The sequence below is a fragment of the Cydia amplana genome, chromosome 14 (genome assembly GCF_948474715.1).
Source record: "Cydia amplana chromosome 14, ilCydAmpl1.1, whole genome shotgun sequence".
Taxonomy (NCBI): domain Eukaryota; kingdom Metazoa; phylum Arthropoda; class Insecta; order Lepidoptera; family Tortricidae; genus Cydia; species Cydia amplana.
In genome coordinates this window covers 16429281-16454700 of record NC_086082.1, presented here as the reverse complement: position 1 = coordinate 16454700, position 25420 = coordinate 16429281, and the positions used below count along the sequence as shown (strand labels likewise).

The window sequence follows — 25420 nt, the reverse complement described above, 5'->3', positions numbered from 1 at the left end:
CCAGAATTTCAAGATGTTGTTAATACAAAAGCTTCGAGACACAGTTGTTTTATGGAATTATTGGTCAAAAACCAAGCGCCAGGTTGGTATTCCACCTGTCCAATTTCTTTGTCCGATGTGTATTTGCCTCTCACATTTTGGTTAATGAGAGAATGAGACGCAATGCACATTGGACCAAGAACTTGGACAGGTGGAATACCAACTGTATTTATGCGTCTTTCGTTTAATTTTGGACGTTTTTAATTTTCTTTTTGGACACTTATAGGCATGTTCATATCATACCTTCTATGTACGATCAAGAAAATTCATTTCAGTACCATTTCGTACATTGTCACAGTGACAGTATAAGGCATTTAGACACTTTCATATTGAATAATTTTACGGTTTAGACTCACTTGTTTTAAGTTACTCGCGCGACATGTTTCGGAGAGCCTAGGTCTCCTTTCTTAAGCACTGACAGTGCGAGCAGCGTTCACGGCGGCCGTATATCGCGTACTCAGTCTAAACAAACTATGTAACCTCAGGGATTGCACTCAAATGGAAGCGATAAAACTACTTTTCATACTGCTGCACTCACAAAATTATGCCGAGACAGAAGCCATATTTGACAGGATCTAGTTTCAATATTGTGTCTAGGGTTAGCTTTAGTTTGTAGTTAAGATTACTAGTCGTAAGTAGTTTCTTACTAAATGTTAGACTAAATGTAACAGCTCCGATATTTAATTGTAATTTGGTTCCCCGCGATACAGGCATTGCCTAGTGCGGAGACCCCTGGTATATCTGTAACTTATTGCTGAAATAAATGATCTTTATTCTTTTTTATTCTTTAAAGGAGACCTAGGCTCTCCGAAACATGTCGCGCGAGTGACTTAAAACAAGTGAGTCTAAACCGTAAAATTATTCAATGTTAGTATGTCTCACAACAGTTTAAATTCGACTTTCATATTGGTTGTCACTGCGAAATGGTACGGAAATCAAGACTGTACTTCTGAAATGTGGTTGCAAGTTTTTATATTTTTTTAAAGATTTAAGATCCAAATGGAATAGACTACAGAACCGGAAGTTGATCGGCAGCGGAGTGTAATGGGGTCAATCAACTATTTCTTGTTGTTATTCTGTTACATCAGCGAGACAATAGTAGCATAGATTGTTAGAAGAACTGCTGTACCATGTTCTACTAACACGCTCAGTAGATGTCCCATTATGGAAAGGTCTTACTACCATAAAATGCAAGTTTGGTTCATTTAAATACGAAAAACCTAGAATTTTAAGTGAGACAGGGGACCGTAACCCTATGGTTCGGACAATCGGGTTCGGGGTATGGTTTGGTTGGTTGCTATCAACGTGTGACAAGAAAAAGTTGATTAACCCACTTGTGCACTGTAGTCTCGTGTAGGCGTGTGTGTGTGTGTGTGCGTGTAGTGGAGACGCTATATCTTGGGCAGCTTGGGCGCGGAGACGAGCGGGTTAGCGCGCTGCAAGTACTGGTGTGCGTTGGCCTTATAGTCATACAAGCACCCGTGCACCTGACATAAACAAAACAGGTACAGTGTACGAATATAACTGTAGGTATATTAACTTGATACCGTATACATAAGTGTAACGTATAGTTTGTAGCTTTCTAATAGACCCCGAAGGCTAATCCTATTGTCTATTGTTAAGAAAAACCGCTCGTGCCACGTGCCACAACCACCTGCATAAAAAATCGGTACTTCGGTTACTGAGTGCCGGCGAGTCGGACGCTACAGAACCAGTCTAAAATGTGTCATCGAGATGCGTAACAAAGGCGCGTTATCGGAGAGCGCACCTATACTGGTTTTTTGAGCGTTGGACTAGCCCGCGCTCAGGTGCCAAATAGAATAATTAGGACCCTTTTTTGCAGGTAAGTAGCACGTGCAGTTTTACTGAACAATAGACAATAGGATAAGCCTTCGGGGTCTACTAGAAAGCTACAAACTATAATAGCCGGTTTAGACTCGCGGCGCGTCTCGTGGCTCGCCTCGACACACTCGCGTTCGGCTTGTCATTCGGTTATAAACCTTATGCCGTGCCGTTAGTGTTTAAATTATATTAGCTCGACGAGCCGCGAGCCCACCGCTTACACTCGCGTCTCGTGGCGCGGCTCGTCTCGTGGCTCGCGCGGGAGTCTAAACCGGCTATAACAGTTTATTACATTGCCTACCACGTCATAAATTCGCTAGCTATATTTTCCTTTCCACAGACAACTAAAGTGTCATTCACTAACTATGAAACAAACTGTCATACTGAAATTGTCTCTGAATGTCAATTTGCTAGTGACTTTTGTTTACATAGTTAGTTCCATAGAATGAATGGTCTTCGAGTCAATTCTAACAAATCCAAACACAATAAAGGTTGCGTTATTTCATCACGTTCCTATAGCCACCTCTTGTGTCCATCCCATCATCAGATCAGCTCGATGGTACCATAAGATTGCATTGTCACTTGCCACAAATCCCAGGAGTCTAAGTTACAAGTTAAATATAAGCTTGAATAGTTCGTTTTTTCAGCATTAGAAAGAAGGGAAGCGATCTAGACATGTCATTTTATTAAAAATAACCATTGAAAATTTAATAAAAAGGCACGTTAAGATTGTTTTCCTTCTTTCTAATTGTAAAAAAAAACCGGCCAAGTGCGAGTCGGACCCGCGCACGGAGGGTTCCGCACCATCAACAAAAAACAGAGCAAAACAAGCAAAAAAACGGTCACCCATCCAAGTACTGACCCCGCCCGACGTTGCTTAACTTCGGTCAAAAATCACGTTTGTTGTATGGGAGCCCCACTTAAATCTTTATTTTATTCTGTTTTTAGTATTTGTTGTTATAGCGGCAACAGAAATACATCATCTGTGAAAATTTCAACTGTCTAGCTATCACGGTTCGTGAGATACAGCCTGGTGACAGACGGACGGACAGCGGAGTCTTATTAATAGGGTCCCGTTTTTTTACCCTTTGGGTACGGAACCCTAAAAACGAACTTTAATATATATTGCTTACCTCGGCATACCGGTGCGGGGCGCAGAACTCGGCGCCGCACCGGCACTTGTGCACGGTGGCGATGCTGAGCCTCTTCTTGCAGAACCCGCATCGTATCCTGGCTATCTTCTTAATTTCCTTCTTTTCTGGCTCCTGCAAATATACATGTGTAAATTACAAATAGGAAACAAATCAAATTATTTTGATTCGTGCTTTATAGCAGTCACAGTAGTCACACTATAAATTATAAACAGAAATGCTGAGTGGCCTCGGTAAGGCACATACAACTAAAATAATACTTTTTAGGGTTCCGTACCCAAAGGGTAAAAACGGGACCCTATAACTAAGACTCCGCTGTCCGTCCGTCTGTCACCAGGCTGTATCTCACGAACCGTGATAGCTAGACAGTTGAAATTTTCACAGATGATGTATTTCTGTTGCCGCTATAACAACAAATACTAAAAACAGAATAAAATAAAGATTTAAGTGGGGCTCCCATACAACAAACGTGATTTTTGACCGAAGTTAAGCAACGTCGGGCGGGGTCAGCACTTGGACGGGTGACCGTTTTTTTGCTTGTTTTGCTCTATTTTTTGTTAATAGTGCGGAACCCTTCGTGCGCGAGTCCGACTCGCACTTGGCCGGTTTTTCTACTATACAACCTAAATAAATAAACAAAACTAGCTAAGTATCTCGGTAGATAAATGGATAGAACAAAAGACAGCAACGGGCTTTCATTTCATTAAAAAGCAGTTCGTTGATGTCTTATCCTTTGGTTTGGTCTTTGTCTTTGACCACGGCGAGACGTGATTGGTCAAATACATTATAGTTCTCTAAAGCGTTTCTTAATGAAGTCATTATAGTTGAGCCCATTTCGAATAGTACAAAATCTTAATTTAACCATGAAAGTCGACGAGTAGAAAAGTATAATATTTAAGGTAGGTACCTTTTCTACTTCCTGTACGACATCTTCAAAGGAGTCCCCAAACCGGAACAGCCTGGAGTTCTCCAGTTCCGCGATCTTCTTGATCCTTCTCTGGCGCCGCTCGCTGCCCACCTCGAGGTTGCGCGGCCGGTGCGACACGTCGAGGCCCTCGTCGCTCAGGTGCAGGTGCTCGCGGTTTCTGCGCGGAAAAGGGAATGTTTAGAGACAGGTGTATGGATGATATGGTGATGTGCTTGAGTATTTTAAATTTGGGCATTAGGTTTATTTACGGTTCTTTACATTGAAAATTATCAGAATAGTTTTTAGGGGTCTCTGTTGTTTCCTAAAAAGTTTTAAGTCATAATGTATTGTTTGCCCCCGTTTTCATAGTCATAATTTATTTTGTTCACAATTTAAACGCGTCAATTTTCAGGATTGTCATAAAACAAACCTAATCTACTCTATCCATAGGATAACGTTACGAAAATTCTGAAAGTTAACGGTTTTAGTTTTAGGACTAATGATAATATGAGAAATATTATTTTATTGTATAAAAAAAAATATGACAAACAATACATTATGACTTAAAATTTTATGGGAAACAAAGGGACCCCAAGTTTTTAGTCATAATTTGTTTGGGAGCAGATTCTAGTTTCCGAGGGCGATTCGAATTTTATAATATGTTTCTGAAATTGATATGGATATAATCTGTCAGCTGCGGGGATATCGTACTTGGCCGCGTAGCCAACATGCCAATCGCTCACGCTCCGTGGGGATCGAAACATAATCGTTATTGTCACACTAATATGGAAGAGTGACAAAGCGATCGATGGCGAAGCGATAGCGATTGTCACCTCGGCTAGGCCGGGTGGAGCGGGACAAGGTCTGTTTAAGCTAACACGAATATATTTAGTAACTTTATTTTTTAATTTAATTGCAGTGAGACGCCTTATTCGGTTCTCGTATGTTTTTTTTTTCTCGTAATGTGTTAATCATACAGGATTCTGACTCTTGGAGACCCTAATACATCTCTAAGGATAATTTGATAAACTATGTTATTTTTTAGTTCTGACACTTAGAGACATTTACACCTCTAAATAAGTTTAATTTTTTTTCCATGTATCTGTTTTGTTTTTATTTTAATATTATTATTATAGTTTTTTTATGTCATTCGACATTAAGAGACCTTATACATCTCTAAGTAATTGTATTACGTTAGTTTGATTTGGTAGTTGTAGTTGTATTTAATAATTGTTGATGTATTATTATTATTATTTTGCTTGTATGTAAATTCAATGTTGACGTGTAAAAGTGCCCTTGTGGCCTATGAAATGAAATGAAAATGAAAATGAAAAATGAAAAATTATTTATTTAGGTAAATGTTTCGTTTTAACAATACAGTTAATGGAGTCTCCTAGTAAGTAAAATATACCTGTGACAGGAGACCCCGCTCTTCCCAGCCAACATTTTCGTTCTAACAATTCGATATATATTTGAATTTAATTTAGTTTAGTATAGTCTAATCTAAAAACGACCTTACACTAACATAAGCTAAAATATACATTATTATTATTATTAAGTGTGTGTGTGTGTGTGTGTGTGTGTGTGTGTGTGTGTGTGTGCGTGTGTGTGGGTGTGAGTGGGTGTGCGTGTGTGATTCTACGATCCTGATTACGTATAATACACTATACTGCAAAAGAAATGAGGGATTCTATTTCTTCATAGGTTAAGGATTTCAGTTTTTCTGTAACTGTAATTTTGCATTTATGTGATGTCAGGTTATAGATAGATACATCATTATTTATAGCGTTGTAAAGTCTGGCAGATTGTGATTCATATTGCCTTTTTGCGAATGCAGACTTACATAATGGTACTGGGATTACTCTTACTGTCCTTCTTCGGGAATTTACGCTCCGATTTTATTCAGTGGTAGGGTGAATTTTTAATATCGTTCTTAAAATATATAGCTTTCTCATAGAGAGTAAATTCGTGTTCCCATATAACTCTTTAGTAGAAAAGCGTTGCGGTTTAGAGAGCATAACTTTAATTAGGCATCTTTGTCCTCTTTCAACCTCGATAAATTTGCTTTTATTGCCACTATTTGCCTATTTGCTGAATAAATGTTGAAGTTGAAGTTGAAGTCAAGGGACGGTAGTCACTCGACTCACCGGTGCCTGCTGAGCGGCAGCATCCTGTTCCTCGTGAGGGTCTCCAGGTCGCTGGTGGAGGAGCTGAACAGCGCGTCCTCGAGCGGCGGGTGCGGCTGCAGCTGCAGCGAGGAGGCCGAGTGCGCGGCGGCGCCGAGCGGCGCCAGCGGCGGCAGCGCGAGGGGCGGCGGCGCCAGCGCGCCGTGCGACCCGAACGGCCGCGCGCGCCAGCCGCCGCCCACCAGCGGACCTGCGCCAACCAGCACCGTGAGTGTAAGGCTTAGCACGCACTGCGGTTTTTAAAAAACCGGCCAAGTGCGAGTCGGACTCGCGCACGGAGGGTTCCGCACCATCAACAAGCAAAAAAACGGTCACCCATCCAAGTACTGACCCCGCCCGACGTTGCTTAACTTCGGTCAAAAATCACGTTTGTTGTATGGGAGCCCCACTTAAATCTTTATTTTATTCCGTTTTTAGTATTTGTTGTTATAGCGGCAACAGAAATACATCATCTGTGAAAATTTCAACTGTCTAGCTAACACGGTTCGTGAGATACAGCCTGGTGACAGACGGACGGACGGACAGCGGAGTCTTAGTAATAGGGTCCCGTTTTTACCCTTTGGGTACGGAACCCTAAAAAGCGGTTCCGCTACCGCAAAAAATGTAACGTACGGCATTCTTAAATCGCAAGTGCGTGCGCTTATACAGAATGCCGTACGTTACATTTTTTGCGGTAGCGGAACCGCTTTTTAAAAACCGCAGTGCGTGCTAAGCCTAAGGCCCGAGTGGACGCTCGAGTTGGGCGTGTAGCGGGGCGGGGCGTGCGGCGTGCATGTTAAACAAATGCAAGCGTATACTCATACTCATTTATTTGTAAAGTCATTTTACACGGAGGAAGAAAATTATAATAGCGACATTAAGAATACTTAGTACACAATTAATACGGTTAAAGGTCAACATTACAGTGGGTAGTAATAATGAATACTCATAATTTATTCAATAAGAATTCCTCGTGATTGCAGAACGGGCGCTCAGCTAGCCAGTTTTTTAGGCGGTATTTAAAGCTGGACAAACTAGGCGCTTCTATATTTTGGGGTAATTTATTATAGATTGTGGGGCCCATCACGTGAGTGGAGTAGGAGCGGCTTTAGTGCACGCTGCTCAAATTACTTGTGAGCCTGACGCCCCGCAGCACGCCCCGCCGAACGCTCCGCTCCGAGCGTCCACTCAGGCCTTACACTAGGATATGAGAATTTTGAACAGCGGGCCCTGAGACCACTCGCTTACTATTGCATCTATTTAACGATAATCGTTGCGCGCCCCGGAAACTTCGTTAGACGTACCCGCAGGCAAGCACGCGTTTCGTGGCCGAAACATAAAAATAAACACTTCTGAAAATTCGCTGCGAGCTAAACTATTTTATACACAAAATACTATGGGGTAAAAATTAATCACTTCTTATTTTTGTATCGGTAAAAAGATACTCCTCGAGAAAGAGAGCTCCTTAAACCCTTACCCCCCTTGAAACACCGCTGAGATCGCTAGCTCTCACAAATATAAAACTTACCATAACGAAATCCATGAAACTCTCGACACCCTCAAAACTCCTCAAAAATGTCTTCCTCTCCGAATCCCTTCTCTTAACTAGTATAAGTAACTTACCATATTCAACCGCAGATATAACCGCAAAATCCCCAGCAGCTAGCTACGGAGAGTCCCTCAAACTCTCGACGCCCTCTAAACACTCCTCCAGTATAGCCTGTTCCTCTCTGTCCCTCCTCTTCACAAGTATCTTACCATATTCAGCCGCAGGTATCGGCGCCAGGTCCCCGGCGGCCAGCTGCGGAGAGTCCCTCAAACTCTCGACGCCCTCGAGACACTCCTCCAGTATAGCCTCTTCCTCTCTGTCCCACCTCTTCACAAGTATCTTACCATATTCAGCCGCAGGTATCGGCGCCAGGTCCCCGGCGGCCAGCTGCGGAGAGTCCCTCAAACTCTCGACGCCCTCGAGACACTCCTCCAGTATAGCCTCTTCCTCTCCTCTTCACAAGTATCTTACCATATTCAGCCGCAGGTATCGGCGCCAGGTCCCCGGCGGCCAGCTGCGGAGAGTCCCTCAAACTCTCGACGCCCTCGAGACACTCCTCCAGTATAGCCTCTTCCTCTCCTCTTCACAAGTATCTTACCATATTCAGCCGCAGGTATCGGCGCCAGGTCCCCGGCGGCCAGTTGCGGAGAGTCCCTCAAACTCTCGACGCCCTCGAGACACTCCTCCAGTATAGCCTCTTCCTCTCCTCTTCACAAGTATCTTACCATATTCAGCCGCAGGTATCGGCGCCAGGTCCCCGGCAGCCAGCTGCGGAGAGTCCCTCAAACTCTCGACGCCCTCGAGACACTCCTCCAGTATAGCCTCTTCCTCTCTGTCCCTCCTCTTCACAAGTATCTTACCATATTCAGCCGCAGGTATCGGCGCCAGGTCCCCGGCGGCCAGCTGCGGAGAGTCCCTCAAACTCTCGACGCCCTCGAGACACTCCTCCAGTATAGCCTCTTCCTCTCCTCTTCACAAGTATCTTACCATATTCAGCCGCAGGTATCGGCGCCAGGTCCCCGGCGGCCAGTTGCGGAGAGTCCCTCAAACTCTCGACGCCCTCGAGACACTCCTCCAGTATAGCCTCTTCCTCTCTGTCCCACCTCTTCACAAGTATCTTACCATATTCAGCCGCAGGTATCGGCGCCAGGTCCCCGGCGGCCAGCTGCGGAGAGTCCCTCAAACTCTCGACGCCCTCGAGACACTCCTCCAGTATAGCCTCTTCCTCTCTGTCCCACCTCTTCACAAGTATCTTACCATATTCAGCCGCAGGTATCGGCGCCAGGTCCCCGGCGGCCAGTTGCGGAGAGTCCCTCAAACTCTCGACGCCCTCGAGACACTCCTCCAGTATAGCCTCTTCCTCTCTGTCCCACCTCTTCACAAGTATCTTACCATATTCAGCCGCAGGTATCGGCGCCAGGTCCCCGGCGGCCAGCTGCGGAGAGTCCCTCAAACTCTCGACGCCCTCGAGACACTCCTCCAGTATAGCCTCTTCCTCTCGGTCCCTCCTCTTCACAAGTATGGAGCCGGCGAGAGCGTCGGACATGAGACGCTCGCTGTCGACCTCTTGGATCCTATCGACGGATTGGTCGGAGTCTGTTCTGCTGCCTGTGGGTTTGAATTAATAAATTTAGGCGTGTGAAATAAGACTTGATAATCTTAGTGTGTGGGTAACAATGTCGCAACTTCAAAATATGTTTGCCCTATATTTGTCTCTTGACACAAGTATCTCGATACTTAAAAAGAGACACCAACTAGAACACTGTAAAACTGTTTGGTTTACTGAATAAAATATATTTTATTTTTTATTTATTTTATTTTATTTATATTTAATTTTCCTGAACGCGTTTTTTTTTTCAAAAACCTTTAAATTTTCCAAACTTTTGAAAAAGGTATTGTAAAAGCCGGGTTAGGTTATGTTGGTAACAGCGGTTTTTAGAAAAAAAAAAACGTTCAATTAAACGAAAATTTCGGGGTGTTAACACTTTTAACAATCGGCTTTAAAGTTTTCGGAGATGGTAACCTACTATTGTTTTATAACAGTTATAACAAGAAATTACTTGTTACACATTATTTGTTTTAGTGGCCTATAAACTGAACCTTTCTCCGAAGTAAAAATCGCGATATTATGGATTCAGATACAGGGAAAAAAATTCACGAGTTCAAGTTTACAAGACTTTCCTTATCGAAATTTCTTACAGAACAACTCCTGACAATTTCCTAATAACTTTCCGCACCACATTGTGGTCTCGACTTACCAATAGGCGGTAGCAGCGTATAACGATCAAAGGCACAGTCAAGATCCAGCCTCGTGTACCGGCCGTCCCGCGGACACTCTTCATACAACCGCCCCTCTCTCGGACAATCTTCGTACAGTCTCACATCCCTCGAACAGTCGTCGAACAGTCGTCCGTCGCGACAGTCGTCGAACAGGCGTCCGTCGCGACAGTCGTCGAACAGGCGTCCGTCGCGACAGTCGTCGAACAGGCGTCCGTCGCGGAAGTCGTCGTAGAGGGCGGGCGTGCAGGCGCGGTACGCGCCGTCGTCGAGGAGAGAGGGGACGGATAGGGTTTCCTCGGAGCGGGTCTTTTGGATTTCCGCCTTGGTGTCTGAAAAAAAAAACAGTCGGCTTTCAGCCCACGAACCAGGAACAAATTGCCATGACCAGTAGCATCCTGGGCGATAAATCGTAAATTTTAACTTCAGCTATGCCCACTCGTTAGATTTTTTTTTTTCGATTTTTATTTAAGAGTTAGCTTTTAAACATTTCTGTGGAATTAGTTTTTTGCTCGTAACTCTTATAAAAATCTAATAAAAGTCAAACGAATGGCATAGGCTATACAATAAAAATATTTTCCATAATGAGAAAATTGGAGACTAGCAGTCGTCCACACGTACACTATAGGGTCTAGTTTCCGTCCCATGCAGGGATGTTGCGGATGCCGATTTTTTGACATCCGCGGACGCGGATGCGGATGCGGATTTTTCGAGGCTCACATCCGCGGATGCGGATGCGGATGTCAAGATAGGTACATAAAAAACGTCAAATATTACATTTTAGTAATTTTTATTTCAAAAAACCGGCCAAGTGCGAGTCGGACTCGCGTTCCAAGGGTTCCGTACAATAAGTCCCACTCACGCTTGACTGCTAATTTCTAATAGGTTTTTTTGGCTAATTACTAAATTACCTAGCAGTCTAGCACTTCCGCCGATGCTAAGACGTTCCTGTACCGAACTGTTCCACATCCGCATCCGCATTAAATCCGCATCGATTTTTTGCGGATGCGGATGCGGATGTTGAAAATAATGCGGAAGTTCCGCGGTTGCGGATGCGGATGTTCGCAACACCCCTGGTCCCATGTGTCATACCTGCCCGTCGCCGCACGGAGAGGGTCTCCATGCGTCTCCGGAGCTCCATCATCTTGTTCATGGTGACCGCGTTGTCGCGCGCGCCGCCCGTCGCGGTGTCTCGGGGGGCAGGCTCTGCGGCGTGCGGAAGGGCATCTGGTGACAATAGTACTAGTATGTTATAAATTAAGTATTGGCATAGAGAAATATAGTAAGACAAGAGTGCTCACTCCATACATCAGTTCAGACTATTAATATCAGTGTCCACATCTATTAGTACTGCTACTTGACAATAGATGTAGCACCGACCGGAAAGTCTTATCTCGACAGCATAAGACTTTCCGGTCGGTGCTACATCTATTGTGAAGTAGCAGTATTGATAGTTCCGCTACTCGATGCTAGATGCTAATAGTCTTTTTGGTACTAAAACTGATGTATGGAGTGAGCACTCTATGTATTTTTTTCTCTATGGTATTGGTAAGTTGTTAGTTTTTCTATATAGATGTACGAAGGGTTAGCCGCCTGCTTATTGCACTGCTGAAACTGTGACTGTGCTAAATTATCCTACAGACTGATTCGAGATAATTACAATATAGTAGTATGTAGTATATAACATAGTAGTGCACCTTGGAATGGGGTTATTTTGATAAAATTGGTTTTTAACTTAAATAACATTATAAACGCACGTAGCGAGTAGCGGGCGTCAAGTATAGGTATACTGAGTGTAGGTACACTCATTGATAAATTTAGAGGAACGCAAAAATAAAGTTTAACTACTAATTTTGAAATGACTTTAGGTGCTGTAATCCAGTAATTAAAACTTTCTTTGCCTTCCTCTAAATTTGTCCATCAGTATAGTACAGATATCAGACTTTGACTCTCATTGGTTTAAAGCAACTGGGGCCTTACCATGATGTCCTTATTGCATTTCTGTTTAGACGGAGCTATATAAGTCGCATAACTCCGTCCCTTAGCAGTTCAGTTTAGGTCCTAAACAGAGTCGCAATAAGGACATCATGGTAAGGCCTCAGGTCTATACGTACAGTCGTGGTCCCGGGACTGTATAGAGCCGTCCCTGTTCTCTCGCACGCGGAGCATGTTCACGCGCTCGCCATCTCTAAACACCAGTACAGTGACCTTGCAGCCTGCGCCGCTGTGGGACCACGCCTCATCTCTGAAAGGAGTATAACATTTGGTTTATTTCGGGCAACTGCTAAAATCATATAATAAAACTTCTGTCGGGCAGTATGGGCTCCAAGAAACGATGTATGGCTTTCGTGGCCAAAGGATTTAAACAAAAAGTTCTCGAATAAAGACCACGTATTGACAAGCGTAGGACAGTCACGGCAAGGTCGGACCGGACTATTGGACGACGAGGGTGGCAAGGACTCGTTGAATGCGGGTGGCCTCTATTCGGCCTATTGAGGACTATGTCCAGCAATGGTCTTGTGACTGAAACGATAATAATGGTATACCTGTTCGAGTCTAACAATCGCTTGATTCCTCCAAGGCTCAGTAGGGGGTGGGGTTAGACGGCGCGTGGATATGGGGCCGCCTCGCATGCCTAATACGAGTCTAGTAGTTGAGTCTGTGGTCTGTGGTTAAAGTAGACTGTACCTGTTCGAGTCTAACAGCCGCTCGATATCCCTCCACGGCTCGGTGGGGGGTGGGGGTAGACGGCGCGGGAATATGGGGCCGCCTCGCATGCCTAATACGAGTCTAGTAGTTGAGTCTATAGTTAGGGTAGACTGTACCTGTTCGAGTCTAACAGCCGCTCGATATCCCTCCACGGCTCGGTGGGGGGGTGGGGGTAGACGGCGCGGGGATATGGGGCCGCCTCGCATGCCTAATATGAGTCTAGTAGTTGAGTCTGTGGTCTGTGGTTAGGGTAGACTGTACCTGTTTGAGTCTAACAGCCGCTCGATATCCCTCCACGGCTCGGTGGGGGGTGGGGGTAGACGGCGCGGGAATATGGGGCCGCCTCGCATGCCTAATACGAGTCTAGTAGTTGAGTCTATAGTTAGGGTAGACTGTACCTGTTCGAGTCTAACAGCCGCTCGATATCCCTCCACGGCTCGGTGGGGGGGGGTGGGGGTAGACGGCGCGGGGATATGGGGCCGCCTCGCATGCCTAATACGAGTCTAGTAGTTGAGTCTGTGGTCTGTGGTTAGGGTAGACTGTACCTGTTCGAGTCTAACAGCCGCTCGATATCCCTCCACGGCTCGGTGGGGGGGGGTGGGGGTAGACGGCGCGGGGATATGGGGCCGCCTCGCATGCCTAATACGAGTCTAGTAGTTGAGTCTGTGGTCTGTGGTTAGGGTAGACTGTACCTGTTTGAGTCTAACAGCCGCTCGATATCCCTCCGCGGCTCGGTGGGGGGTGGGGGTAGACGGCGGGTAGATATGGGGCCGCCTCGCATGCCTAATACGAGTCTAGTAGTTGAGTCTGTGGTATGTGGTTAGGGTAGACTGTACCTGTTCGAGTCTAACAGCCGCTCGATATCCCTCCACGGCTCGGTGGGGGGTGGGGGAAGACGGCGGGTAGATATGGGGCCGCCTCGCATGCCTAATACGAGTCTAGTAGTTGAGTCTGTGGTATGTGGTTAGGGTAGACTGTACCTGTTCGAGTCTAACAGCCGCTCGATATCCCTCCACGGCTCGGTGGGGGGTGGGAGAAGACGGCGGGTAGATATGGGGCCGCCTCGCATGCCTAATACGAGTCTAGTAGTTGAGTCTGTGGTCTGTGGTTAGAGTAGACTGTACCTGTTCGAGTCTAACAGCCGCTCGATATCCCTCCACGGCTCGGTGGGGGGTGGGGGTAGACGGCGGGTAGATATGGGGCCGCCTCGCATGCCTAATACGAGCCGCAAGCGAGCACCATCTGATATGCCTAGTGCGCGGAGCGAGGCCGCGTCTTCTAGCTCTTTCAGGTTGTAGACTAGGTGCTGTTGGGAGACTGGGATGCCTGGAATAGAGAATAATGATGTATTTAGCTGAAGAAAACCAAAAACAAAAGTAGTTAGATCAGCCGTTACGCAGCAAGTACAGTCGACATCAAAGATTCGTTTACATTTTTCGCCTTATTACAAAGGCGTAAGGTGTCAAAGTGTAAACATACCTTTATGTCGACTGTACAGTTTTAATTCGACTTTATACTAAAACTAGTTTTATAAGTAAAAGTGACTTGACGCCCACATGAAACGGCCAATAAGCATTGCATTTCCTATCTATCATATTTGGCATTGCGTGGGCGCTAAAGAACGACATTTATAGACAAGTTTTTATGGGGAATTTGCAATACAAAAAAAAACTTAAGGTTCCGTTACACAGGCGTGTTTTACGGGCGGGGCGTGAGCGGGGCGCGCCGCTTTTACATATAAAACGCTCACGCCCCGCCCGGAAAACGCGCCTGTGTGACGGAACCTTTAGTAGATTAGACAAGTAATTTATTATCTTTATGTCGTTGACAGATATAGGGCGTGTTGCACCACACTACGCACAATCGGAGAACTAATGAAGGTTAAATATGGCGTCCACAGCTGTCATCCCATAGAGAACTGTCAAACCTTTCATACAGACCATTACAGACAAATTTTAACAAACTATGAATACTTTGACAGACTGTTTGGAACCGGCTTTTTATATATAGTATTTTATAGTAAGTATATATTTTTGATACGAGCTCCTGCCTGCTTCCTCATACCGAGGAACGAAAACTATCTCTATACTAAATCTCACCTAAATAGATTCAGGGGTTTAGTGCAGGTAACAGATAGACAACATCTAAAAATGTATGGAACTGAGACTTCATGTGCTGCCATCTATACAACAATGACGATTGCCAGTCTTAAGTATCTTGTTCTCTCGTCTCTAAGTCACGTAATATACTCGTAAATGGTTGCTAAAAATACCGAATCAAGTTCCAGCGTTGCATAAGCAGAGCTAGTGCTTCTAATCGGATCGCATTAATGAGGCTGCGGTTAGTCGGTACGTGTGATGAAAAACAGGGGCGTATCTACCCTAGGGCCAACGGGGCCATGGCCCGGGGCGGCAGGCTGTGAGGGGCGGAGAAGCAGGTTTTTTTCTGAACTGAAATACTTTATCGACACTTAATGGGGGCGCAAAGCGAACTGGCCCGGGGCGCCAAATTTATATCTAAATACGCCATTGATGAAAAATTGTGTTTATCTTTAATAATGATTTATTCTGGGCGTTTAGAATACTTCAGATTCAGATCATCAGATAATTCCGAAAATGGACTCTTATGTGATGGAGTTATGTTACATACATCGATGGAACTAACAATTCAGTCATGTGTTGCTATCATCAAGAAAGATGATGATTGTCAGTCTATATTACTTTCTCGTCACTGCCGCCAATACGTAATGTAAATGATTGCTTAAAATGCCGATTCAAATTACACTTATAAGTGTACTAAGTCTATATACTAGCTTTATAAATATCTCATCTACGTTTACAACTAGCTAAGTCGTATAATCTACTATAGGTAGTACTGTACCTAGTAATTATTTAAATACATACGATAAGTACATAAAAGGAAGGCAATGTGCATGCATTTGCAGCATTTTGCACATCAACGTAATAAATATGTTGTAGTTAATGTACTTAGTACTCGTACATTAGGTATCTTAAAAGGTACAAGCCTTCAATAAATTCTCTTTGATAATATCATACACAACGCAGCGCAACAAAGTATGAAAACGTATTTATCTAGTTTATTTTTACATTCCTTTAAGGTCCGAGCGGTATAGATAGACTATAGGTATTCAATTCATATTATCTTATCGTATATACCTGTGACAGCTGTTACTCTAGTACAGACCAGCTATCATGGTCGCATTTTTATCACCTGTCATGCCATGCGTCACTTTCGCACTTACATATTTGTTAGAACGTGACAGCCATGGTGACAAATGATAAAGAGCCGGCCATCTTAGCCCTACGGGCTTACAGGCGGCTCTTTGGAGGTGCATTTGCGGCTCTTCAAGCCACTCAAAAAATTAACACTTGGAGTTGCCTGATCAAACAAAACACCGTTTGCGGCTCTTTGAGGTTCCTAAATCTGTAGTTATTTTTTAATTCATTCAAGCGGAAGAAATCGAGGGTGGAGACTAGTTCTCATTTCACCAATTTTGCGCAGTAATTTAGCCTCGCTTTGTTGTGCAAAAGATATAAACTAAGGGTTTTATCTATCACGTGTTAACCACCGTGTTAACTGGGCCGATTTTACTTTTATTTTTTCGTATAAATTTGGTGGATATTATAGACTTCCCTATTCTGTACAATATAAGCGAAATTTTAAACAAAGAGCTCTTCAAAGTTACCAAATTTTATCAAAATCTGACCTACAACCTACAATAAAAATCGGCACATCTGATAATTCGTGAACCTTATTGCAAAGACATAAGATCCATCAATGGACAGTTATTATGAGTGTTTTGTATCAATAAATCGGTCGATACAGCCTAGACACGTGTCTCAAGTCCCTGAACATACATGTTTTAGTTCTAATAATAACTACAAAGCACATTGCATAATGTTATGAGTTATTACGATTATATGTTACGTTACGAGTACACCGGCAATTTATTTCGATCTATTTACCTACCCAAATATTAGTGTTGAATTTTTATCTCAGTATTGAGATGCAAGGGCGTATAATATAAGGATAAATAAATTGCAATGGCGGGGCAATAGAATGCAATTTCCACTGGCTTGCCTAATTTGAGTTAGTTGAGCAGTTGAGCACCTTATTCTATAGCTATAGAATAAATGGCGAGCCAAATTAGCTATAGCTTTCCTACCATTTATGTTTGACGCGCCGTTTCTGATCAATTGCCAACATACTTACCGTATGGCGCCCGCGTTATCATGTTGAAGATTAATGGAATAAACTTACATTATGTTAAACTCGTCCTGATCTTGCGCCACTAACGCAATAATAAAAAATCAATAATTTATGACCACTATAGTCAGTCAGCGTTCAGAGTATTCAGAGTGAAATCACACCGGCTTTATATAATGCGGTCGCCGAAATAAAGTCTACCACGAATATCTAAAATCCAAATTTCATTAACAGTATTTCTATCGTTCTTACATATTCGAGCGATAGAGAAAGGAACTGACGAAATGGTTCGTGCTAGGGGCTTCGTCACAGCAGGCGCGTTTTCCGGCCGGGGCGTGAGCGGTGCGCGCCGCTTTTACATATAAAACGCTCACGCCCCGCCCGGAAATCGCGCCTGTGTGACGAAGCCTTAAGCTGCTGACACTTGTAATGAGCAATTGAGCATTGTCGCATAAAGAAGAACGTACATACTAGCGTTCGTCAAACAAGTGGCCGAATCTGCTTAAACTGCGAACGCTCGAGTGAATGTCAAGTCTATCAGCAGATCAGCACCCCTGGGTCCTCCGATAACCAATAACCATCAGTTGTTTTCATGCTACAGACAACCCAGTGTGATTCACCGTGGATTCGCCACTAGGAACTTTAATAAATGTCGATCATTTTTCCTGATTAGCAGCTCGAATGAAAATAAAACTATATATTATAGCAGTTGTCACAGGAGTGAGTCATGAGCGGGCTATGCGCCAAGAAAGAAGTTCGTTCAGTTTTGTTTTGGGCAAACCACAATATTTATGTTTAGATGCCCCGATGACTTTGTCATCTTAGCCTTGTTGGCTTTGACGATACTATAATAGTAGTCAAACTATTAAGTCAAATTCATTATGATGTTTACAACCATTTCTGAGTCGTGTCAAAATTTATAAAATTACTTAATTTTATTATTGTTTTCACATAGGTATATAAATACAATGTTCGTATTTTTTGATTGATGATACAAATGTACCTACCGAAGCATTAGGTAATATACTTAAAGATATGAGGAGTGTCTTTTCAAAACTGCTTATTTCTCTTTGAAAACCATATAAAAAAATGAGCTCTTTTGACACATCTCAACATATAACACACTATAAACTAGAAGACCTAGGTTATCCACCTATCTATCATCATCTATGAGATTATCATATAAAGATAGCTAAAAATATATATAGGTAGAGGGAGAGGGCTAAAAAATCAGCCCTTAACGATCATTCTTCGAATAACATTCAATAGTTTAATTTAACAACGTTGTTCAATTTATCCTTAAGTATCGTAAGGTTAAATGTGTGATATCTTTACAATTGTACCTATCGATAATTTTCCTATACATCTTTTCCGCCTCGACGAGGTCACCTTTAGTTGTACCTAAGCGTCTAGCTAATCCATAAACAGTATAAAAACTATTAGCATACATACATTACTGAACGATGTAGTTAAAGGCAAAGAGCACACCTAGTTATTAGGGCGATATACAAACAACGAACTAGTGTCCGACCGAAGATTCGGTTTCGGTTTCGGCCTAAAAACGGCCAAACCTTTCGGCCAGACCGAAACTCACGAAATGGTGCTTTGTACTATGAAACTAAACTATGCCACAAAGATCAAACCATGTTATTGAGGCCGCTGCCATTATAGCGACAGACACCATCGGTCCTATGGCATCAGCGGACATCTCTCTCCAGTGGAAACCGTTTCTCGGCTATAGAAACCGTTTCTATAGAGAGAGTATAGATGTCTGATCTGATGTCCTTCTTTAGCATGAAATGTGCTATTAAAGACATAATATATGAGCGATAATATCACGAGGAAAATCGGCCCAAATATCACCCGATAAAACCGGGAAGTAACATTTAACCTAGTCTATTCCAGCCACGTTTGAAGGCAAGTGACATAAATACGATACGCGTACCATCATCGTAAGCCTTATTGCCTACACATAAGGTCTCTTTTGGTAATTGAATTGTTGATTATAGTATACACGTGTGTCGAAGGCCGTAAAACCTTTTGCACAATTCCTATCAAATCGGTTTACCGCGTAGTCAAGCGCGTCACAAGTAACCGCAGCAATGCATGATTTATATAACTTAATGCCGCCTTACATTGTATCGTATATAATAAATATTGTGTAATAAAGTAAACCTTATTGTAACAACGTAAGGTTCAACTATGGTCAGTTTCAGTTATGTTGCTATCTATAAAATCTATAATCATCGAACCTGCTCAAAAAATTTCACGATCGGTTGAGAATTGCGACCTGTAGAGAACATCCGGACATAAGACAGCAGTTTTGTCCAAGCTGAAACGTAGACCTTCGCTAACGGTCGGTCAATCAGGTAATAAACCTGATAACAGTGATAACACAGCAGTTCGGGCATCTTTACCAGGACCTTGGTGCCATGCAGTTTTATAAACATTTGCCACTTGTAGTATTAATTTTATTAGTAAATGATTTCCTCCTAATAATATTATACTAAAAAAAAGTCTTCCGCTTATATCACAAGGCCCCACGATACGTAAACCGTTGAAAAGGCGAATGACCTTTACACGCAAACACTAAAATACCAGTCATATGGTAGGTACACTGGAATAGCTGTTATAAATAGGGAGGAGCTAATTTTTTCCCGGTCAGGTCATCGAGATTTACAACTACTTTGAAGTTTTGCCAACTAGCGACTAGGTATTGTCCAAGATTTATCGTTATGCGTTTTCTTCGTTATGGCTTTACGAAATTGGATTCATAAATATACATATACAGGCAAAGTTAACCGTAATCTGGAAGTTACCCCTTCAACTGGTGCATATGTTTTTATGACAGTGCAATTAAAAATGTGTGTACGGTCATCAACCAATTTGATTCCTAGGCCACTAATTATATGAAAAAAGGAACCTCGACATAAAAGAAGACAGACGAATAAACCACAGAGCTTCCTATACTCTATCTATTCTTTCTGACAGGTAGCAATTAATCTTTTGTCATTCAGTTGCACTATAAATCCCAGGTTACATTAAAAAAGAATTTGACGAACCGTTAACACCGGAACACATCACTGCCAAAAAAGTAAAGATTACCGATCAAAACGGCCCTGAACTCAAACTAAAAGTAGATTTGGTCCGCGATCTAAATAACGAGAGTTTCTAGATATTAACGGAATGAGAGCGATCGATATATTCGATGTAACGACCATGTTTGTTATGTATAAACAAATGTGGTAGGACTAATATTTTTGAAGCGTTAAGTTCTAAAATATCTTCAGCTTCAAAAATATTAGTCCTCAGCAGTAGAAGTACTTAAATGCGTGAATAAATGTTTTGACCGTCAAAGACGTCAACTGACGCGCGCGGCGACAGCCCAATATCAACTTTCATGCTTTCCAATAAGGTTCACGATAAATAGGGTTATTTACAATACCTTTCCACAAGTGCTCCGTGAAAGTTCTGTACGGAGCAAAAATACGAAATAGGTATCCTAGTAAATAACAACATATAGAGCGATTCTATTTTAAAAATGTAATATGGTTTTTACATTTTATTTCATTTTGATACGACCTGAATCGTGTCATCAGGCATCTCACTCGGACCAATAAGCGCGCCAAACGGCTCCGCCACTACATTGCGCGACTTGCGACAGCGCGACTGCGGCTTTGGAGCGAGACACAGCGATCGGACCTTTCGTTACCTATGGTTGTCGTTGCCGCCGTCGCCAGTCGCGTAATGTCGTGGCCGAGCCGAAACAGCATGATCCGCTGACGCTGATTGGTGCGCACGGTCAAGTTCATATCAAAACAAGTTAAAAAGTAATATCAAATTATTAAAACCGAATTGGCCTCATAGTTACTACACGGCCGGATGTGTATTTTATATGTAGTAGGTATACCGTCTACAATGTCAAATTAATTATGTTACATCTAGATCTAGAGTCAGTCTGGGCAAATAGGTGACGAAGTTCGATTTGGATTCAAATTAGTTGTTGACACGAACATGTCTAGACTAGACTGCGCCACGATCAGGTTAAATGATGCTAACATCATGTGTATTTAAATACACACACATTACTAGATAAACAGACCTACCTACCTGTGTAGTTTGTACGCCTTAACAAACATAAATAAGTTATTTACTAATAGTCTAAAGTCTATAAAACAACATAACCTCATTGTGTTCGGGCATAGAGAAAAAAATACATAGAGTGCTCACTCCATACATCAGTTTTAGTACCAAAAAGACCATTAGCATTGACAATAGATGTAGCAGTTCCGCTACTCGATGCTAGATGTAGACACTGAAATTAATAGTCTGAACTGATGTATGGAGTGAGCACTCTTGTCTTACTATATTTCTCTATGGTTCGGGTTTATTAGAATTGTGTCGATGAGTATTAAGGCTTCGTCACACAGGCGCGTTTTCCGGGCGAGGCGTGAGCGGGGCACGCCGCTTTTAATTTAGCGCGCGCCTGTATTCATCGAGTTCGACACAATTCTAACAAACCCGAACACAATGGGGTTGTGTTGTTTTATGAGAGTTCCTATGACCAGATCATCAGATCAGCTTGATGGTATTGTAACATTGTATCACCCAACTTGCATACGTTTAACACATTCATTTGCCACCCAGCCAAACAAGACATCCGCGCCAAGCCACATAAATTTCTTCATATAAAGGTGTAGTACCACGAACCCGACTATCGGGTCGTCCGGCCTGGTAACGAAATCATAAAATACCCGATAGTCGGGTTTTCGGCACTGAATGTGTTAAGTACTTAAGAAAAAAACTCATTTATTGCACAATAAGTGTTATAAAATGAATATAAAACTAGAATTAAGTACAACTAATACTAAAGCTAAAAAATTAAAAATACCTATCAAAATTTTGCGCCTTTGGTAAGGTGCCCATCACGCAGGCAGCGTTCCCGCGCTGGATTGCTATAGCCAATCTTTGCGCGAGAAAGCTGCCTGCGCGAGGGTCACCTGTGGCCTGCCTTAGGCGTTTGCTGAGCGCCTTGTGGAGCCCCCGAGCCCCCCTTCCCCACGGACCTAGTGTCTCGACGCCAAAGGCTACAAATTCGTAGTGTGCGCCGAGACAACTATATTTATTCGCCTTGAAGCGTTCTCGGGCGTCAGCCGCCGCCCCGGCCTGTTTGCTGGTGGCTGAAATGTAGGACGCCGCCAGCGTATCTGCGCAGGTGGCGTCCCACACCAGCGCGCGGCCCAGTACTTAAGTATGTGATGCTTCAGCTCAATCTAATAATGCAACTTTGGGAACACATCAAATTATGATACCATAATTTGCCCTATGCAAAGCTTGGCTTGTGGCCTTTGCATTTAGTTTTAGAAACTTATACTTTTGTTCTGTATTTGAGCACTATCGTCCCGGCTGCTTCGGGCCTACACGAACCACAGTCCACACCACCTTACACGTAAACTATTGCAGCTGTGTCCCCGATACAGCCTACCCCCATTTCTGTAACGGTACCTGATACAAAATGCAGCACTATTATTCAAAAGCTGTCTGCTGGGATGAAAATCTGCCTTTGAGCTCATAAACCATTACTATACATTGAAATACCATCCAGTATTCAATTAAATTAACTAAATAACGAATAGAGCTATTAATGAATGATGTCGCGTAATATTTAACGAATGGGGTAATTTACAATTGTTACTAATGAGTAATAAAACCCATTAATCAATTAGTCATATAACTGTCATATAATAAAATGTAAATTTTATGAATTGGAATAAGAAATGTCATGTGCTTTGTGCTAATATTATAAGGAGGGGTTTTTACATTGGAAAGAAAAATAAATCCATTAAAAAAAAGGCTGAACGTTTGATCCAGCTAGACCTCGCCAAATCTCTCAAATATCAGAACATAGAAGGTATACAAAGGTTTTAATAATGAAAATTTTATTTACGGTTGTTTAGATAATGTACAACATTTAATAATGATAGTGGAGCTGAGCATTTTTGAGTTGTGTTGACAAAAAACCAGATATCTTCAAAGTACATACAGATAGTTCATAATTATTTTCCTTAGTATTTTTACGGAAACGTACGAACATGTCTTGCTATTTCAGGCGGTCTCGGTACAAAAAGATTCTGAGAAAATAAAAAGGAAAACAATTAAGGACTACATCTGTCTGTAGTATAATAGGTATACAACAGTAAAATTCTACAAATTTGGTCTCAAGATTTGAAGATGAGATGGCAACCCAAATATGGTACAAGCTTATGCAGGGTCAATCTCATGAACATTCCCAAATATAGTAATGCATTGTCAGCATAACCATCTCGAAAGAAATATAAGTTAGATAAAAATAGACACATTGTAACTATCTAAGCATAAGTTCCAAAGATGACAATTCCGTTTTTGGTGACCTGGAAACTTTCTTTCATTTCCAGCCTTATGGAATTTGAGATAAGTAATAAGCCTCAGAATTTCCATAGTTATATGTTTCATCAAAGTCATAAGATGGAACTCTCAGCTAAATTTAGTGTAACTAATTATTATTACACTTATTTTTAGCCCAAGATTTGGCAAACTGTGATAAAGATAAGCTTATGCCCAATCAGAACAACGTCACCACTTTGAATTGAAAATAGCAATTATCTTTATCTACTGGCAAAAAAACTGTAAAAACCATAGAGGATTTTACTTTATTATTATTAAGGTGTATTCAGGTAATTTCGGAAATCGGGTAATTCCAAATAACAGCCTCTGCTAAAATTGGAAGATGTTTGCTAGGTTTCTTGTACAACTTCTAAGCAAAAATTTCATCAAAACTTGATAAATCCTCTAAAGACTATATTTATTTCAACCCAATATTTGCCCAGGTTGCAATTCAAAAAATCACTAAAATAACACTCTTATACCATTGTAATAAGAGTTCTTTCTCAGAAGTCCACCACTTTCTTGGTGTTTTTTCGTTTTAGAATTAACCTTAAGCAACCTTAAAAGATTCAAGGTTTTTTCAAAGTAATGACAACAGGTAAAAATATAAATTAGCAATGTGTGATATGCTCTGCGGAGCACTTAAATAGAAGACCTTGAATAGTACATCCACATTTCAACTCAAGGTCAATATGATTGTGGGTTTACTGCTAAAAAATTGCATGTTTTCCTGTTATCAATCTCACAACAATACTTATTTATAGAACATTTCAAATCAATGTTCAGAAAAAATGACATTGAGTTTAAATTTATTGCCATTTGCTAAGGCCATAAAATATTGAACATTTATTTTAAGATTTTATTAAATACTAGCGACCCGCCCCGGCTTCGCACGGGTTAACAAATTATACATAAACCTTCCTCTTGAATCACTCTAACTATTAAAAAAACCGCATCAAAATCCGTTGGTAGTTTTAAAGATCTAAGCATACAGACAGACAGACAGTGGGAAGCGACTTTGTTTTATACTATGTAGTGATTGCATTACTTCTTTTTCTGCCGCATACATATCTTAGCAATAAAATGTACAGTAGAAATGTTTGCTCAAAACATAAACAATTCTCGTACAATAGTTATAAAACTTATAAATAGAAGAAACCAGTTGTGTAAAACATTTTTCTTTGCAACTATTTGCTTTGGTTTTATTGCATTGTTCACTTGTTTAGTGGGAGCATTTAAACTGAGTTAGTATGTCAATTATCCACTAAATAAACTGGTGCTACAATGTGTCAGGACACACTAAGATAACCAGTTAATTGTATGAATGTTTGTGTTGCTACTAGTTATGCTTTTGTTTTGTTTCTCTCAGCCACTTGACTGTTCTTTATCACTGAGATTTACGTATTCAGGGCATAGTCCAGTTAGTTCTCTAGCAATATTTGATCAAGTGGCAAGGAATTAGTTGAATAACTGCGCAAAAACTCGGCTCCTTTGTTGATGAATGACGCATAACCAAACACGAAATATGTAACGATAGTTGTGTAACTTACCCTCCACCCTGAAGATCTTCGACTTGATCGCGAAGATAGTGTCGGAGGGCGACACCGTCATCTCGAACGCGGTGCCCGTCAGGGTCTCCACCAGCACTTCCATCGTGGCCTGCCCAGCGCTCTCATCCGGGAAACCCTTCGATCTATTCGACAGTCTCTCTGGGCATCCATGTTGGGACATTTCACACGCGTACCACTTTATTATTCACTATCTAAACCACATCGCGGGACACGGAACACCGTGAAAAATACCACGAATGGCCAGTATGGGACAATCGTGCTGCGACGAAGTAAACTATGTGGCCGATTACAAACACACATCGAACATGTTTATCGTTATTATATAACCAGCACAGTTAATAAACGCTAAACAATTGAAATTTAATTATAAATCTACTATTATAAAGCAACAAAAATAATGTAACACATTGGCTAAAATTAAATAAATACAATTTCGTGACAGAACAGAACTAGATTTTTTTTTCAATGATGGTGAATGAAATGATTGAAATGAAATTGAATGATTCATGAACAACGGATGTGGTGACTTTATGAAAAATAAACAAAGAAAAGAATGCAGT

The 25420-nt window shown here is 42.0% G+C and overlaps 1 protein-coding gene across 1 annotated transcript; it reads right to left on the bottom strand.

Moving 5' to 3' along the window:
• Positions 1-1422: 1422 nt before the first annotated feature.
• LOC134654246 (uncharacterized) lies at positions 1423-25344 on the bottom strand. Its single transcript, XM_063509714.1, has 10 exons — positions 24840-25344; positions 13764-13965; positions 12039-12175; positions 11023-11160; positions 9912-10262; positions 9046-9261; positions 6087-6315; positions 3940-4117; positions 3015-3146; positions 1423-1526 (listed from the first exon to the last, which is right to left on the bottom strand). The coding sequence occupies exons 1-10, from the start codon at positions 25018-25020 to the stop codon at positions 1431-1433; spliced, it is 1860 nt and encodes a 619-aa protein (XP_063365784.1). The 5' UTR covers positions 25021-25344; the 3' UTR covers positions 1423-1430.
• Positions 25345-25420: the final 76 nt, after the last annotated feature.